General features: G+C 43.7%; 1 protein-coding gene across 1 annotated transcript; it reads right to left on the bottom strand.

The window, feature by feature from the left end:
- Positions 1–3,845: 3,845 nt before the first annotated feature.
- PDZK1IP1 (PDZK1 interacting protein 1) lies at positions 3,846–17,974 on the bottom strand. Its single transcript, XM_073544376.1, has 4 exons — positions 17,816–17,974; positions 15,678–15,798; positions 5,969–6,058; positions 3,846–4,280 (listed from the first exon to the last, which is right to left on the bottom strand). The coding sequence occupies exons 1-4, from the start codon at positions 17,880–17,882 to the stop codon at positions 4,208–4,210; spliced, it is 351 nt and encodes a 116-aa protein (XP_073400477.1). The 5' UTR covers positions 17,883–17,974; the 3' UTR covers positions 3,846–4,207.
- Positions 17,975–19,725: the final 1,751 nt, after the last annotated feature.

Here is a 19,725-nt window from a genome sequence, read left to right as displayed (position 1 = left end):
GTAAATGCACCTCTATTTATGTGCAGGTCCTGGGAATTTCTCTGCTGCCCTGCACCGATTAGATAGATTAGTGTCAGGCAGCAGGAGAGAGAGAGAGCAGTTCTGTCAGTTATCGGGAAGGACGCTGTTTCAGCATTATTTCAGATCATAAGAAACAGCTTGTGGACTATGAGAGGCATGCTTTTTAGCAAGTTTTTTTCTTGCTAAAACGTGTGTTTTGTAGTCCAAAAAATATGGTATTTTACAGATTTTCTAGACCTGATATCAAATAATGCTTGGGGTCACGTAGTTTGCATTAGTGTGGTGTTTGAGTGCACAACAGTCTACACCGACGGTACGTTGACCACTATTAGCCAATATGCTAGGTTACATCAATGATTTACCAAAATATATATTAATTTCCTCATTCATTATTAAGATTTCCATGTAGGAAATATGAGACCCAGCCTCAGGATAACAGGAACAGGTAACAACCCCTATAGCTCGGTTCAGTTAGAATTTGGCCTCTGCTACATCTGCATGTACAATGCTCACCTACGTTTATATTGTTATATAATTTATTTTCTTAACTATTCAGGAACTTTTGGAAAAAAAAAATCAATTTATTAGAATAAAATCGAGGTCAGCAAAATATTCACAAAATGTGTCCAGACATTGATAGATCATCATCAGCCAAAAACACAATAATCAATTATGGGGCATCAATTATAATGGCATAGAGTACTGAAATATAACCATACAGCCTCTCCCAAAATGTAATGGCTGTGGCTGATAACACATAACACTAGCTTTACATAGTAAAAGTCTACCCAACAATATTAGTACAATGATTATTTCCCCGAGTCACAGAGAAGTTCTCCTTATTCCAATAATCACATGTACCGTCTATGCCATGCCTTTTGTTTGGGTGGAGTAAGGCAATATTGAGAATTTTGGGGATCTCCAAAAGAAACATTCTGCTGGAAGTGGTCGCTGCCTGGAAAGAGGTGGTGGGGTGGGTGTAAGGGTTAATTGGTGCAGAAAATCCCTGTAAACAGCTTAGTAAGCTCTAAGGTCTACCAGCAGAAGATATGTTCCTTAGGCTGCAAGTAAAAAAGCTTCTTAAGCACTAATCAATAACTGAGCTGTAGGAAAGTGCTGCGTCTAATGTTGGAAAAGTTTACTGAAGCCGTAGTATGTGGGCAGATCATTTACCAGCCATTACCCGGATCTGATCAACATTATAAAAGGAAAATACCGTACTATGCTTCAACCTAGAATTAAGAAAAGGGTCTCCCAGTGAAAATCTATAACAGGGTCCCCAGTGGGGACAAAGACAGAAGAGGCCCCTGTGCAACAACATTTCATGGACCCTTTACAGTCCAACAGCTCATCACAATGCAAAATTCTATCTGCTTTGGTGACAGATGTGGACCCCCTGACCTACTGGGCTGCACCGGTTGCACCAATGGTATGTCCTTCCGCCCCTGAGGGTCCCCCACCTCTTAAGTGCCATGTACAGTATAACACCAGCCCTATCATGTGGCGCATGGGCCTTTGGATCCTCTCTGACACACAGGACTGGGTGTAGACCCTACTTCTCTGGCCCCTATGACGACTTACACTGACAGGGTCAACTTGGCCAAACATTGCATGGTTTCCAAGGTTGGTACCACTTGACATGGTAATTGGAGGAGGAGAGGAGTTCCCTACCGCTTTCTGATGACTTGAAGACAATGAGATATCACAATTAGTGATCAGTGAACGTTCTCGGATAACATCTTATCTGAGCATGCTGTGTTATCCGAGTATCTTGGGCGTGCTCGTATATTATGTTCGAGTACTTGCGGCTGCATGATTTGCAGCTATTAGATATCCTGAACACATGTAGGGATTGCCTGTTTCTTAGGGAATCCCCACATGTGTTCAGGCTGTCTAACAGCCGCAGGGATTTGAACTTAATATACGAGCACGCCCAAGATACTCGGATAACACCCGATCATGTTTAAATAAGATGTTATCTGTGCACGTTCGCTCATCACTAATCAAAATATCATGGAAAAACCAAAATATCTTGCCATAAAGAGGCACTCTACCAGTGCCCTGTGCTCATATGATTGTATGATATGAGTGTGCTGCCGAGAAACGTGTTTAAGGCTGGTTTCACATTTGCGTTTTTTTTTGCGGTAAATTAGCGCTAAATAGCGCATGCGTTTTTTTTTCCTATACTTTGCATGGGATGCGCTTATGTGCGCATACACATGCGTTTGTACGCGTTTTACCGCGCATGCGTTTTTTTGCGTTATGCGCTCGGGCGCACAAAATGCAACTTGTTGCATTTTTTGTGCGTCCGATTTGCCTCAAAAAAACGCATGCGCGCGCAATGCGTTTTTTTACAGCAAGACACCCATTATAAGTCTATGGTGAGCATATGTGCGCATTGGCATGCTTATGTATGCGTTTTTTTGCACATGCGTTTTTTTTTTTACCATTAGTTTAGACAATGGAATTTAGGGGTTTGGGTAAAGTTAGGGTTAGTTAAGGGGGTTTAGGGTTAGGGTCAGGGTTAGGGTTAGGGTTAGGGTCAGGGTTAGGGTTAAGTATGGTTTGGTTAAGGGTTAGGGTCAGGGTTAGGGTTAGGGTCAGGGTTAGGGTCAGGGTTAGGGTTAAGTATGGTTTGGTTAAGGGTTAGGGTCAGGGTTAGGGTTAGGGTTAGGGTCAGGGTTAGGGTTAAGTATGGTTTGGTTAAGGGTTAGGGTCAGGGTTAGGGTTAGGGTTAGGGTCAGGGTTAGGGTCAGGGTTAGGGTTAAGTATGGTTTGGTTAAGGGTTAGGGTCAGGGTTAGGGTTAGGGTTAGGGTTAAGGTTAAGTATGGTTTGGTTAAGGGTTAGGGTCAGGGTTAGGGTCAGGGTTAGGGTTAAGTATGGTTTGGTTAAGGGTTAGGGTCAGGGTTAGGGTTAGGGTTAAGGTTAAGTATGGTTTGGTTAAGGGTTAGGGTCAGGGCTAGGGTTAGGGTCAGGGTTAGGGTCAGGGTTAGGGTTAAGTATGGTTTGGTTAAGGGTTAGGGTCAGGGTTAGGGTTAGGGTTAGGGTTAAGGTTAAGTATGGTTTGGTTAAGGGTTAGGGTCAGGGTTAGGGTTAAGTATGGTTTGGTTAAGGGTTAGGGTTAGGGTTAGGGTCAGGGTTAGGGTTAGGGTTAAGTATGGTTTGGTTAAGGGTTAGGGTCAGGGTTAGGGTTAGGGTTAGGGTTAGGGTCAGGGTTAAGTATGGTTTGGTTAAGGGTTAGGGTCAGGGTTAGGGTTAAGTATGGTTTGGTTAAGGGTTAGGGTCAGGGTTAGGGTTAGGGTTAGGGTCAGGGTTAGGGTTAGGGTTAAGGTTAGTTAGGGTTTGGGTTAGGGTTAAGTATGGTTTGGTTAAGGGTTAGGGTTAGGGTTAGGGTTAGGGTCAGGGTTAGGGTTAGGGTTAGGGTCAGGGTTAGGGTTAGTAAAGTCATGGTTTGGGTTAGTGTGAGGGGCCACCTAATGTTGGAAAAAACGCAAACGCGGTAAAAACGCACTAAAAACGCATACAAACGCATAAAAACGCTGCGTTTTTTTCATGCATGCTCATAAAAATGCTTGAAAAAAACGCAGCAGTTGTATGCTTTTGTATGCGTTTTTCAATGCGTTTTTTTGCGGGAAAAACGCGCTGCAAAAAAAAGCAAGTGTGAAACAGGCCTAACTCTGACTAAGGTACAATCGGTAGGTAAGAAAGACGTAGAGGGCAAATGAGTAATGTCACAGCTGCAGGATCAGACTACACAGGGTTTATTTGTTGTCTGTTACCATGGAGTCCCATCGGTTTGTTATATACATAAAACCGTAGAAGATTTTGTGCAAAATTGCGACATTGTTTTATTTCACATGTTTTGAAACAATAATAAAATGGTTACACAGACTCAAAATGATTCCAGACAGGACGCTGTTGAGCCGATCATAACAAAAAGTGGAAAGCCCCACTGAGTGTAAATTGAGTCCAAGTAATTACGTGCGTAGATTCATTGTGACTTTGTTATAAAAGACTTTTATAAATACTAAGTTTACACGATAATACTGAAAAATAATGACTATGTTCCCAGTGACTTGTGGAAAGCGGAAAGGCAGGTGAAAGACGATCTAATAACGAGACGTGTCCTTCAATTTCTTTCTTGATGATTTTTCTTGTGGTCAGAAAGTCATGGAGACATTATGATTACATGGGGGTAGTGAGGACGTTATCATTGATTTCAATCGGGTTGTCATAGGCATGCTCGTGTTCTTGGGATCTGAAAATAACAGACATATCAGTGGCTGAGACCGGAAGATCTGACTACTCACTTGTGAGAAAACAAAAAGCAATGTAACAACCAAAATGTTTGCACGTATGATAAGGAAAATTAATCTCCTATTTCTACTAGGAAAGGGTCAACAAGGTGTCCAGTGGTGCAACACAATGACATTACCATAGATGACCTATTTAAAGTGAAATTAAACTTTTCCCCTGACTTCTAACACTCATTGTATTATACTGTCCTGATCCTGGTTACAAGATTCTACTTCATCCTGACTGCACTTCTGCCTCAACCTTTCAGATTTACTCCTAGTATTCTCCTTTTTCAGACTCTTATTGACCTCAATTCTATCCTCTAGTTGTGCTTTGGAGCTTCCTTGGTATGTTGAGCCATCCTCCTGTCATTGACCCTTGACTATTTGCCTATCCCGTTCTGTACCAGCAACACAACCCTGCCTAACCTCCTCAATAGCTACAGCAATTCGGCTCCAATCTGGGGATCTGGCATACCTCTGGTGGCTTTTGACTACAATCTGGGGATCTGGAGTACCTCTGGCGACTACGATCAGTGAGTCTGGTGTAAAGCCCCCGTTACACATAGCAATATCGCTGTAACGTCATAGATTTTGTGACGTAGCAGCGATATTGCTAGCGATATCACTATGTCTGATACTTACCTCCAACCTGCTCCCCCGCTGCTCATCGCTGGTCGCGCGAGAACATCCTGGATCATTTCTCGTCGGCTGCTTCCTGCTGGGCTTCCTGTGGCGCCGACGAGCGACGCGTGGACGCGGGCGGGAGGACGTCAGGATCACCTCGTCTGACAGGTAAGTAGCGACCCCCGACCCCTGCGATGTCGCTGGTGAGATCTGCCTGTGTGGCAGCTCAATAGCGACCACTTAGCGATGCACCAGCGATCCATATCGTTGTCGGAATCTCTGGTGCATCGCTAAGTGTATCGGTACCCTAACTCTGTTGCCTACAGTCTGGGGCTCTAGCACACTTCTGGTGACTACAATCCTGGGATTTGGCATACTTCTGGCAACTCCTATCCTGTAGCATGTAAGCCCGAAAGGGCAGGGTCCTCTCTCCCCTCTGTATCAGTCTGTCATTGTAAGTTTGTTTACTGTAAGTGATATCTGTAATTTGTATGTAACCCCTTCTCATGTACAGCACCATGGAATCAATGGTGCTATATAAATAAATAATTAAAAATAATAATAATAACTACAATATGGGGATCTGGCACACTTCTGGTGACTACAATCCTGGGATCTGGCATACTTCTGGCAACTACAATCTGGGGATCTGGCATACTTATGATGATTCTAACCTTAGTTGACCACACACTTCAGGTAGCTGTCAGCCACAATTTTTCATCCCGATCTACCCATGTACAAGCATGCTTAGCCTCGCCGAGTGTGCATGTATACTCAATGGGAAGAGGGGAGTAAGGAACTGCCAGAAGCTTATCTAGAGGGCGACAAGCCCAAGCCTTCGTTCCCCTAATACTTGCCATTAGTGGAGAGTATGAACACCCTCATACACATTAGATGATCCGCTGCTCCTCAAGAAATGGTCAGGTTAAGCAAACATTCATTTAATTTGTATTGTCCCCTTTACACTTCATTTGTATGGAACTACAGTTTAGAGATCTAATGTGCTCCATTATCATATCCATACCTGCTGGTGTATTGACCATAGGTGCCATTAGGAACAACTGCATCGGCATGGACCTTAGATTCTCCTTTAGGGTCTGACTCTATGATGGATCTGGAGAAGAAAAAAACATTCTAACTATGAAATTCAGTAAAACTAAAAATTTGTTATACATCATACACATACAAGAAATAAAATATGCATTAGCATAAACCAGTAATTCATAGGTATCTCTAAACTGGGGAAAAAAAGGACTGAACAGAATAAATTTTAACATATTAAATTATTTAGGAGATATTATTTCCAGAGGCATAAAGTAGGTATTTTGCAAATAGTCTTGATTAAAAAATATCTTTTAGGTCTGTAAGAGGTTGTCAGCTCAAAAAGGTAGCTTCAAGACATACTAGGCACTAGCTACTCCATCTAGCAGGCCCTAGATGTAACCTGGGCATCACGCTTTACAACTTGACTTACAACAGGGACACCTGGGTTGCACCCACAGAGTAGATGCTGGCCGGAGGAGCGAGTAAGACTCAAGAATAGTAAAACTAGCTTGATCAGTATATGTGGAGGACAGAACCAAGGATAGAATCATGAGAAAAAAAAACAGTCAGTCAGAGGAATAGCTACTAGTAAGTCAGATAAAAAAAAAAATTAAGACAGTTGAACTGGCAAGGTTAAGATCAAGCCAGGTGAGAATCAGAACATCAGCAGATATGGCACCAGAAATGTATGGGTACCGTACTCCAATACTCAATAACAGGTAGCACTGAGCGGACTGATGGGATTTGAAATAGGGTGCGGTATAGCCCCTTAGACCACAGCAGGGAACTGATTCCACCTACTGAGTAGTTGGGTTGCAAACACCCATTCACATGGCTGGGCGCCACCATAAGTCTCAGGCACACCAGTGTTCTTAGCGGGACAGTGCCTGGCAACGTCACCTCCTCCATCACCAGAACCGCTTGCAGAGTGTATACGGAGGTGCCTGGTGCAGATGCAGATGTCGCTGGAGCAGGCCTGGATAGGGATAAAACAATATCCACCTCCAAACAATCTTTCCATAGTCTGACTCTACAGCGCTCCTTCTCTTCCTTCTGTCTTGGTGTTTTGCTAACATACATTTAGCAGATTAGCAAGAATTAGGGTCCAGATGGAAGGGATCATAGCTGAGGGGCCAGACTACACAGGGTTTGTTTGTAGTCTGTTACCAAGGCGATACATAGATCTGTATAGGAGCTATAGACACAAAACAATAAGACATGTTTAACCCCTTCCCGGCATGTGCCGTACGTGTACTGCTCTGCGGGAGCTGCGTTAGAGTTATGACCTCATAAAGTGACAGTGGTCAGAATTGTAAAAATTGGCCCGGTCAGGAAGGTGAAAGCAGGCTTTGGGGTGAAGGGGTTAATCAAAACTATTTGCAATGTTTCACTATTTTTGATAAATTGGGACAATAAAAATAACTTTTCATTAAATCCGGAGTAAACATAAATATATTTAAGTCTCTATTTGCACAATGTGAATCGTCATAGGCAGGAAAGTACAGTATACCCCGTACAATGCACAGGAAATACAGCAGGCATTCCAATCACTTCCCGAATGTAAACTTTACATATTTCATCAGTGAGTCTATTGTCCTAGATCCCTGGTGACGTTTTTACTACAGTTGCTACATTGAATCCTTGCATGGCAGCAGAGGTGTAAGTAGAAGTTCCTGGTGCCACTGCTCAATCTTTCTTTGTGATCACATCTAAGAAATAGACTACTGTGCAAAATCTGCAGTCATGGGGACCAGAACTGAAATCTTGAATGACGTAAGGCTAGTGCTTAATAATTTAAAGTGAGAATCAAGTAAAAAAAAAATGCAAACAATATCATGATTTCATCCAATTGTACAATTTCTAAGAAGAATTAATTTGACCTCTCTCTCCTCTTATCCTTCCACTTTCCCCAGTGTGAACATTAGGCTATGTGCCCACATTGCAGAAATGCTGTGGAATTGTCCACAGCATTTCCGCAACTCCCCGCCGCGGGTAAAACGCATGCGGAATTCGCCAGCGTTTTCCCGCAAAACAAGCATTTTTAGCTTGCAGAATGCTTGCGCTTTTCCAAGCGATTTGAAGCATCGCTTGGAAAAGTGATTGACAGGTTGGTCACATTTGTCAAGCATAGTGCTTGACAAGTGTGACCACAACTTTTTACTATTGATGCTGCCTATACAGCATCAATAGTAAAAGATAAAATGTTAATAAAAAATCTGAATATACTCACCTTCTGTCGGCCCCTGATCTCCTTCAGAAGCACTGCCAGCAAGTTCCGTTCCTAGGCGTGCTTTGCGAGAATGACCTCTGATGACGTAGCGGTCACGCAACCGCTACATCATCAAAGGTCATTTTGCCACAAAGCACGCCTGGGAATCATTGCTGAGGACCGCTGATGTTACAGTATGGTACTGCAGCACAGGACTAGGGTAGGAGGGGGAAAACTGACCCTGCACTGTGACTAGGCTGATACCCTACGATGGAGTGGGCGACCCATTCCTTGCAAATAGACCCACCGACGATCCTAGGTTACTCTCAAGCGAAGACCTATAGATAGAGGGAAAGGGGTTCCTGAAAGATCTAAGGACTGGGTACAAAAGCGGGTCACCTCCTAATAGAAAACAAAGAGAAGGCTGCAGAAACAAACTGAAAACAGAAACTAAGACTTGCAGAACCGGGGGTCCAAGCGCTGCACAAATTAAACACACAGAAGGCAAAGTAAAGCTCCAAGCCAGAACTCAAGTGGATTAACACTGTTGTCCAGCAAGAAATGGGAGACAGGTGCAGGTTAATAAAGGGTGATACAATCACCTGACCCAAGACAAACCCAGCACCAGAGGAAAAAGACCAGCAGCCAGAACACTACAAGAAAATGACGGATAGTCACAAACTGAGCAGATTCTAACAGCTGAGAACTCTGGGGGCCAACACAGGGTAAATATATCCCTATTTTTTATTTTAATTCTATTTTTTACAAGAATATGGTACCCAGGGCATGGAGGACAGTCTCCTCTCCTCCAGATCCTGGGTACTATCCGCACATGAAGCACTCACTTTACGCATGGTGGGCATAGCCACATGCATAAAGTGAGCGTTTCAATGCAATCCTACGGTGGCGGAATCGCCGCGATTCTGCTAAATTAATGGACATGCTGCAGATTTTTCCACTATGCAATTCCGCAGCGGAAAAATTTGCAGCATTGGCACAGCAACTTGAGAAACCCATAGGATGGCATGAGATGCGTTTTGTTAGCGTTTTTTACGCGTTTCTGCAGCCACAGCCTTACAGGAGAGCTTTGGCTGCAGCTGGGCGGCAGTTTGCTGCAACAGAAATGTGACAGATAGAAGCTGCACTGTTGATTTAGAATCATCCAGCAACTTTATGGGTTAAAATGGTTATAGCAGACAAGCAGGGTTTAGCTCAGCCCCAGAGGATACCAGGAAAGTTGTTATCGTGTCATGGACATCCAAGAGTAAGATGTATGCTAAACATCTACTGTCAGACTGAAATCAGACAAGCTGTATAGCCCAGTTCTTCCTGGGAAGCAATTGCTGTAATCATAAAAGCAGTCAGGACAGCCAGGAGCATCATTATTACCTTAATATAGAAGTGAGAGAGCTACAGCACCGGACTCATCCCCTTTCCCCCACCTCACTGCATGAGTAAGGTACAGTTCTACTTAGGTTAAAACACTGTGTGTGAAGAGAAATTATCTGTAAAGATGCTTTCACATATGTTGATGAAGCATTGCATGAAGAGAAGTGATTCTGTGGGATGAAAGGAAGCTCAGAACTGTGTCATAGCTGTGTGTCTGTAAACCGTTACCTCCCCTCTACTGTGAAGAATTATCATTAATGGCCGCCCTAAGTAAGATTTCCCCAGGATTCCAAAAAGAACTCATGTTTCCTTTATATCACCTTTGTACAGTATACTGAGTGGTGTGCATGCAGCAGAAACCTCCCCCATTACATTTTATGACATTTTTATAGTCCCCCACCCATTTTACTGAGCCCCACTTCATTAGAATGTTACAGTCAGAAGAGGAAGAAGACAATTGTTACTTAAAGCAGTTTTCTACAAGATGGTTAATAGTCTTGCAGGTTGACAGATTAAGTGTTTGACATTTTTTTTTAACTCAACGCCATGATGATACAGGAAAACTAAAGGGTGTTGCCATCCTAATTTCATGTCTAAGACTGGCACTGCGATTAAATTGTGTAAGCAGCCGGTAAATAAAAATCATCCAGGCAAAAAATAAATGCAAAGCTGATACCTGGGTGGAGTATGCTTTTTGTAGTCCTAGAGTATACACCACGTGGAAGTTCTCACACCTATTATTAGGCAATGCAAGAGAATAAAACATGTTCAAACACCACCTGAGAAAAGTCTATGTGATCCTTAAAGGAACCCTGTAAGAAACTTCTACACCCCCAAAACATTTATATGTCTGTGTAGCCCTTTAAAAGATAAGCAGGTTGATCTTTTTAAGACCCCAAATTGATGCTCCAGCTCTGTATACATGTCTTTGGAGGCAAAAAGGCAGCAACACTTACCTGCCCAGGTCTAGAACAAATGCACTGCCGGGTGCAGCCAGCCCATAAAGCAAGATGTTAGCAACACAGGTGCAAAATACCAGATTAATAGCCACTCTCCACATACCCATTCCTGGAGGGGGTGACTGCCCAGTATACAATTGCACAATGAGGGTCCGCATAGGGTACCGTTCACACAAGGGAACTGCATGGTGTCTGGTTCACAGCCTATTAGTAACGCCCCTACTATTCGATTAGGCGGGCTGGCCAGCACCCTCTCAATGCATCCCAGTGTGAACACCCCTCATACGAGACCAAACGTGTCTGGGCTCGGCTGCACCCCGAAAAATGTAGTGCAAAAAGTTTACCAATTAGTGAGGTATTAGCTGATATTTTGGCCAAAATACTTGAGCCCGTAAACTGCGCCAAAGTTCCTCACGCTTACGGGTCCCTACACTAAACTAAATAGCAAAGCCACTGAAGAAGACTCAGGTCTTCAAAAATTCATTTATAACAACAAGCAAAAAGGCAGCAACACTTACCTGCCCAGGTCTAGAACAAATGCACTGCCGGGTGCAGCCAGCCCATAAAGCAAGATGTTAGCAACACAGGTGCAAAATACCAGATTAACAGCCACTTTCCACATACCCATTCCTGGAGGGGGTGACTGCCCAGTGAACCAGACACCATGCAGTTCCCTTGTGTGAACGGTACCCTATGCGGACCCTCATTGTGCAGTTGTATACTGGGCAGTCACCCCCTCCAGGAATGGGTATGTGGAGAGTGGCTGTTAATCTGGTATTTTGCACCTGTGTTGCTAACATCTTGCTTTATGGGCTGGCTGCACCCGGCAGTGCATTTGTTCTAGACCTGGGCAGGTAAGTGTTGCTGCCTTTTTGCTTGTTGTTATAAATGAATTTTTGAAGACCTGAGTCTTCTTCAGTGGCTTTGCTATTATGTCTTTGGAGGCGCATAGGGGCTTGACGACATACGTACAGCTCCTCAGTCTGACACTGTGTTCCCTGCCTAGTTCCACTCTCCTCTGGTTGATTAACAGGTAATTGGCTCTGATATCTGTAAGGGAATATAGGGTGAGTCTGAGGAGCTGTATGTGAATCGACATGTCCCTCACTTCTGGAACAACGTATTGGGGTCATAAAAAGACCAACTTGCTTATCTTTTAAAGGGCTGCACATATAAATGTCTTGGAGGCAAATAAATTTCTTCCATTTAAATGGCAACTGTGCTTTTAAAAAAAACTTTGTATATATCAATGGTACAGGCAAATATAAGAAACTTTGTAATCTCACTTATCCAAGAAACCTGCTTCTTTCTTCACTTACGAGTATAAGCCACTTCTCCCCTCCCCCCTACTCAAGATAGACTGCCAGTGACATATCCTTCTATTAGGCTTTATGGAGAGGAGAGGAGAAGGGAAGAGCAGGGAGAGAAAATGACCAGAGTGAGACACAGAAAGATCTTTCTACCAAGAAAGTTCATGCACAGGCCGCTCCTGCCGGTGATCATACTGCTTCCTCTGACTTCAAGTTGAGAGAGTAGAGACTTCTCTTTCACTCTGCTCTGTTGACGGGGTGTAACTGCCGACGTCTTCTGATTGACAGCCACTCCCTGCTGCCTAGCTGCTGTCAATCAATATGGTGGCGGCAGTCATACCCTGTCAACAAAGCAGCCCGGAAGAGGAAGAGTTGCTCTGTTGACATGGAGCAGCTGAATCGCCGGCAAGACCAGTCAGTAGCTGCTCTAAGCTGCTGCCGGTTAGAACAGGCAGGTAGTTAGCAACAGTTTTTTGGCTCATAGTAAAAAAACAATATAGTCCTGGACAACCCCTTTAAGGGGAGCTCACGATATACAGATTGATACCAGCTGTAAGCGCCTTATACATTAAGATCCCTCTACTGCAGGCTTCAGACTGAAAGAATGTAAGAATTTTCCAGTTCAGAAAAATAGACTACTCTTACAGTATGTAAAAGTGAATTGAAACCTATCTAAAAGACCATCTCCTTGAGAAGACCACAACTTATCCAGGTCAGATTTTCAGTTCCATGATATATCATGCTCATCTATGCTGCCAATTTCCTTGCTCGCCTCCTCTAGAAGACCACTTTATAATGCAATGGTGGTCATCTCACAGAGGTTGTATTGTGTTCAGAAACTCTTTTGCATTCTGATTCTCTCAGTAAGGGAGATTCATAGCATTTATAAATCTTCTACCTCAATGGTACATTTACATATGACTGTGTCCAGCAATCATCTATAAACACAATTTCGGCGTACCCCTTAAGGCGCCGAACCCTGTGCCAAACGCTCACTTCTTTTTGGGGAAACGGAAATAACAAAATGTATCAGTTTTGCAAGAAAAATAAATTACAAATTGAATTTTGATAGCTCGGAAGAATAACATAATTACTTCTGATGTCAACCCTTAAAGGGATTGTCCAGCCAAATAAGAAGTTGTTTATATGTGCTGAATTGACTAATCTCCTATCATTAAGATAGCTCCAACGATGTCCTGATTCCAGCGCTGTTTCATTCCACTACTTGGATTGTTCCATTACACAAAATGAGCTGCTTGTCTTTATGTTGGCACTTGACGAGTTCCATGTAAAAATGGGGCTGGCTATCTGTTTCAGTAAACTAAGCCAGCCCCCTTCTCTGTCTCACCATCAGCAATGATAGAATAAGGGTCTGACATAGTAATGAACACAACCAGACAGTCATCCCTATACAAACACTTTCGTCTAGTCATGTGCCAACACATATGGAAAGGGGAGCTCAATTTCTGTGTTGTAACGTACTGAGAAGTAGAGCCATCCAACATAGAAATCAAGAGGTCAAAGCAGGTATCCCGTTGGGGATAAATCCATTGAAATATCCTAAAAAAAATCCTACACAAAAACAAGAATTCATTTTCTGTGATATGGTCAGTGGAGGACCTTGGTCCACAAAGTTTGGGCTTCATTCCAACCAGAGACCTATGTCCTAAAACTAGTGGTCATATGGCTGGGGAGGAAGAAGAAGGGGGAATACAAAATGAAAGACTACCGAATATTATTATTTTTTTCTGGTTTGTGTGAAAATTATGCTTTTTCCCAAAGAAAAGCAATCTCCCTATGGTAATTGGACAGGTTCCTGTGCCACTACTGACAACCTCGACTCTAGATCTAAACTACTAGTTGTAGTAAAGGATACGCCTGTACGAAGACTCCTGCAACAGATCTTTACGACAGCAAAGAGTAGGTACAGTATTGGTTCTCAAATGCTGACAAACTTGGACTGGCACACAGGAGAACAGGAGAATCCTCCGGTGGGCCGCTGTGCAGGAGTGACCACCACCCTCTTATATGAACAGTACTGGGCACTATATACCTGAATCACTATGTAGAGACAGAGGAGGCATCTTATTCATTTAACAATCTACCCAGTTCATTGCTATAAATTTGTGCATGTAGCTAAAAAGTGGAGCTCTGTAGTTTGTTACTGGCGGGCCCTTGGCAACCCAGTCCGATACTGCAATAGGAATTTGGTAAAAGTCATCAGAAATGGCCAATTTTGATCATAGAAGACGATTTGGAAAACATTCAGTATCGTTCGAAAAACTCGGTCGGGCATATTAGATTTTTGGGCACTGGCTGCATCATCAACCCAAAAAATCCAACACGGCCAAAGAAGACAGAGAAGCTTTATTATCCAACGACTAATGACTTTTCATTCCCTATTGGCCCATTTTTGTGATGTGTTTAAGGGGGCCTTAAAGGGGTATTCTTAATTTTCAAAGTTATCCCCTCTCCACGGAATAGGAGATGATGTTACGATCGCTGGAGGCCACAGTGGCCGGAACCAGGGCTGAGTGGAGTGGTGGTCGATCACGCACACAAATCCTCCGTTCATCTTAATCAGAGCGCCGGACATTGGCAAGCGGTGTGCTCGGTTGATCTTTGGCACTTTTATTGGATTAAATGGAGCAGCAATGCGCTTGAATGACCTGAGCTCCATTTAGCCGGGGCACTTCAGAGCCCTAGTTCTCGTGACCACTAGGGCAGGGTTTCCCAACTCCAGTCCTCAAGGCACACCAACAGATCATGTTTTCAGGATTTCCTTAGTATTGCTCAGGTGATAATTGCTTCACCTGTGCAATACAAAGGAAATCCTGAAAACATGATCTGTTGGTGTGCCTTGAGGACTGGAGTTGGGAAACCCTGCACTAGGGGACACGGCAGTTGACCCTCCAGCACTCAGAAAGTTATCTCCTATACTGTGGATCCTGTGGCTAGGGTATAACTTCCAAACTTGAGAATACCCCGATAAGTATCATTTTGGGATTGGGATGAGCGAAATCCATCTGAGTTGAAGCTTCATTTTCAGTACTTTTTGCTGGTTGGTTATTCTAAGCTGTATTTACATAAAACTAGGAAATTGAAGTAATAGATAATTATTTCCATTAAGTTAAAACTAACAACCATGCAGGAAAGGGAGATGTCACCTGAGCAGTCCAGTATTTTACTTAAGAGAACAACCCTCAAGAAACCATCCAGATCTCCATTATTAGGTTTAAACATTTCTGAACGTCTTAAATACAAGCGTTTCTTATACATATCCTCTGACTATAATGCACCCCACAATAACAAATAATGAATCCCGTCTTGCAGTAACAGAAGCCACTTTCTTATGTTTGCACATTCCGTCGAGAAGTCGACAACTCCCTACTGCCACCTTACTGCTAGAACTGGTGGAAAAACTCCATTCACGAATCCTTCTCTCTCATAGATGCATCTTCTTCTCCCCTAATCTGAATGCTGACTACAAACCTTTGTACCCACCGAGGGACGAGGGGTTTTCATACAAATAAGTAACTAGATTACAAATGACCTAAAATGTAACACTGTCTCCCTGCTATGCTACAAGTACCACTCAATGGGCATGGGCTTGTCCAGGATTAGAAAAGATGGCTGCTTTCTTCCAAATAGTCCACATGTTGATGGTGGCATGGCACATTCATGTTATTGGAGTATAGCTGCAATACCAGACATGCCCAATAGACAGGCGAGGCGCTGTTTCAGAATGCAGAACTGTTTTTTTCTAATCCAGGGGAAAGTTTTGCTGTCCCCTTCTTGGTGCCATGTATTCAGAATACTTACTTAGATGATTTCTTCAAAACTATCTTGGCCACGTAGATCACAAGAACAAGGAAAAGGAAAACTGTCACGGCAATTAGACCTGTGCCCCATTGAGGAATCTTTCTGCTCAGCTTGCTGGTCTCTGTTGTACAAATATCAAGATTTTGGACATTAATTCCATCAATTGTTATGAACAGACACATAACGTGAAGTTCTCTGCCCCCAATGCAAAACAGATAACAACCCACCTGCCTCCCCAAAAAAAAATCACACATCGATCATAGTACAGGGGCATAGAGATTTTTGTGACTCTTCAAGCTCCGGTGCCCCCTATTGTTATGAATATCCATGATTTTCCAACTTCTAGCACTGTGTCATTCCTTGTCTGAGGGATATGACTTTGATTTCTTGAGTTCAACGTCAAACCCCTTTGATGGCCTGATTTAGAAAAGAACCTCATCACTTAGAATGGTTAGAGACTACAAAAAGCATCTTTCTGGAAGACCAGACATGTCCTTGCATTACATAGACAGATAACTGTGTTTAATGAGAGCAGTGTAATGCTTCATCTCCCTGGGGGAGCGCTGCAGGGAAACTAAACTCCTGCTGCCAGTCTCCGCAAAATCTAGCTGAAAGAGTGTGGATTCAGGGGTGGAGTAATCGGTGATCTAACAGAGTTGTCCATTTTGGGCTAGTGCTATCTATAGAATATCCCTTTAACACATAGTGCCTAGCACAGCAACAACCTGGATAATTTTCTGATATATAAAAGTATATGAGGGTTCCTCTTAGGCAGAGTTTTTGTGAGTTTATTAGAGCTGATCTTCTCCAAAATCTTTCTGTTCCAAAATCCTTGGAAAACTCTTTCTAACTTCTGTGGGAAATCGACTTTACGGTTTATATGAGTTTTCCTTTTAGCTTTTTTTTTTCCCCTGAAGAGGTATTGTAAAACATCTGGTATGGGAAAATAAAAGCAAATCCTAAAGTAATCCACTCCAAACTGGACAATATCCAATCGAAAAAAATCTTCAGGGAAGTTAAAAAAAACGTTTCCAAAACTTTTGAGGAAAAGAAAAAACCTCCCCCCTACCGGAAAAAAAAAAAAAAAATTCAGACGCTTAAGAACCCCAATAATTTCAAGTCTTTTTGTTACAAAGCTCTCACTGGATGAGTTAATTTTCTTGCTGAGATGATCATTCGTTGGTAACTCAGACTTCTTATGACGGGCGCTCCTCACAATAACAATGATGTGTTTGTCTGCCCTATTACACAATGGAGCTGGGCTAAGGGCAGGTGATTCATGAGCTTTTGAGCTTACTTACCCCTGTTATTTCACAAGCCACAATTCACAAAAAAAATACCATAAAATAAATCAAGACAAAAATATACACACAGTGACGTCACGTGGAAACCGAAAAAAAGTAGCAAGCGACAGTGGCCCCAAGATTCCTGGCACCGATATGCAGAGCTGTTTGTTTGCATAAGTCTAGAGCTAATGGCACATGAGAGTTTTCGCAGTCATTATAATTACAGATCTAGGAACTTACAGAACCTACTACACTCACCATATATACATCTTACAGGGGTTTTCCTACTGAATTAATTTATAAGCTATCCACAAGATAGGGGACAAATATTTCATTGCTGGGGGTCCAAAGGATGGAACCTCCACCAAGAACGATGTCCCACATATCCCTGTGTGACCAGAGTGGAGGTGTGCGTGTATGACCACTAGTGATGAGCGAGCGTTCTCGGATAAGGTGTTAACTGAGCATGCTCTGGTGGCTAACCAGGTGACTTCGGCGTGCTCGAATAATATATTCGAGTCCTCGTGGTTGCATGTCTCGCGGCTGTTAGACACCCCCAACATATGAAGGGATTGAATGTTTGTTAGGCATCCCTGCATGTGCTGACGTTATCAAACAGCCGTGAGACATGCAGCCGTGGGGCCTCGAACATATTTTTCGAGCGCGCCGAAGTCACCTGGTTAGCCACCAGAGCATGCTCAGATAACACCTTACCCGAGAACGCTCGCTCATCACTAGTGAGGAATGGAAACATAGAGAATATTATGATCCTTTACTCCATATGCTGTTTATAAGCATAAGATAAAATCAAGTGTATGTAATGGAGAAGAGCCCAGTAACAGGACAACCTACCTGACTGGCAGGAGACTGGTCCTAGAGAGAGAAGCAGCAGGGAGAGGAGCTGCAGGTACACCATCATTACAGAGATTCCCTCCTGCGCCGATCAGGAAAATAAACTCCGATCACAAGGATCGGGACAACGAGGAAGAATTCCTCTGCGGTTAATGCTCAACCTGCCAGGTATTTGGCAACACCTCTCCACTTTGGGAGGGACCTGGCAGCTCCAGTCACAGGAACTAATTCATCAACTAGTAAAAAACCAAAAGAGTCACATCACTAATCTGGAAACAACAAGTCACTGGCAGATGTCACAAGTTTTTTGTACCTATAATCAAACTATGGGGCAGACGTTAAATGAAAGAGAAAAGGATCTTCATCTTTATATAAAATTAATTGTGCACCAAAAAATGGCGCAGACCAAGCATCGGCCCTGGCTCATCCCCTCTAAACTCTGCAGTGTAGGGTATGGATGCCAAGTCCTATCATTCTTGGTAGCACATCGTCCTGTGTGAACAGGCTACTAAATGTCCGCCAATCAGAAAACAAGAAGCTAATCAGCAGTCTTTTAGTGCCAGCGGTCGGCCGGTGTAAGCGCTGTGAGAATCATGTGGGAATAGTGGATGAGGGCAGGTATATCTCGCCCAGATTCCTTTCCTATGTGGCCTAGTCTGGTCAGTATCTCACCTGGTGACTAATGAATAATGGGAGGTGGATATAAAAGGATGCCAGGTGGTTGTGTGAGTGTCTCAGCCTGGGAACACAGAGAGCCTGTCTGTGTGAGAGACACACGTGAGTGAAAGCAGTGCCCACTGCAACTGTGGTTTGGCTGGACGGGAGAAGCCCGCCAGTTGGTAGTTAGGTTGTCCATTGTTTAGTTAGTGCCGGACAGGCAAGGATTTGTTTTATGTTTTATTTCCTTTTGCATTGCTTTCACCGTTAATAAACCTGACCCAGGGTCAGTTATACACGAATCCCAGCTCTGCGCCTGAGTTTCATGCTGAATGCACGTGACCTTTGACCCCAGCAAAGGCGATCCCGGAGTGTTTTATCACATGGTCTAACAGTCCGCGAGGACGTCGGGCGTACAATAACTCGAAAGGCGCAGAGCTGGGATTCGTGTATAACTGACCCTGGATCAGGTTTATTAATGGTGAAAGCAATGCAAAAGGAAATAAAACATAAAACAAATCCTTGCCTGTCCGGCACTAACTAAACAATGGACAACCTAACTACCAACTGGCGGGCTTCTCCCGTCCAGCCAAACCACAGTTGCAGTGGGCAGTGCTCTCACTCACGTGTGTGTCTCTCACACAGACAGGCTCTCTGTGTTCCCAGGCTGAGACACTCACACAACCACCTGGCATCCTTTTATATCCACCTCCCATTATCCATTAGTAAGCAGGTGCGATACTGACCAGACTAGGCCACATAAGAAAAGAATCTGGGCGAGATATACCTGCCCTCATCCACTATTCCCACATGATTCTCACATATCCCCCCCCCTGCTCAGACCACTCCGGTCGAGCAATGACACCCGCCAAACAGTGCACTCGGGACAGGGCATCTGCATTCCCCATCTGTACCCCTGGGCGGTGCTCCACCGTAAAAGTGTAGGCCTGCAGGGCAAGGAACCACCGGGTCTCCCGGCTATTCCGTTCCTTGTTCAAGTGCATCCACTTGAGAGGGGCATGGTCAGTGATCAGCCTGAACTTTCGGCCCACCAGGTAATATTTGAGGGCCTCTAGAGCCCACTTAATGGCTAGGCACTCTTTTTCCACGACTGCATACCTTTGCTCGTGTTTATTCAGCTTCCTGCTGAGATAGAGGACTGGGTGTTCCACTCCGTCCCTCACTTGTGAGAGTACGGCCCCGATACCGGTATCAGAGGCATCCGTTTGTACCACAAACTCGCTGCGGAAGTC

The sequence above is a fragment of the Dendrobates tinctorius genome, unplaced genomic scaffold (genome assembly GCF_039654945.1).
Source record: "Dendrobates tinctorius isolate UK_male_01 unplaced genomic scaffold, ASM3965494v1 ptg000138l, whole genome shotgun sequence".
NCBI lineage: Eukaryota > Metazoa > Chordata > Amphibia > Anura > Dendrobatidae > Dendrobates > Dendrobates tinctorius.
Note: the sequence above shows the minus strand (reverse complement) of the source record. Positions and strands in the feature narration are given on the sequence as shown.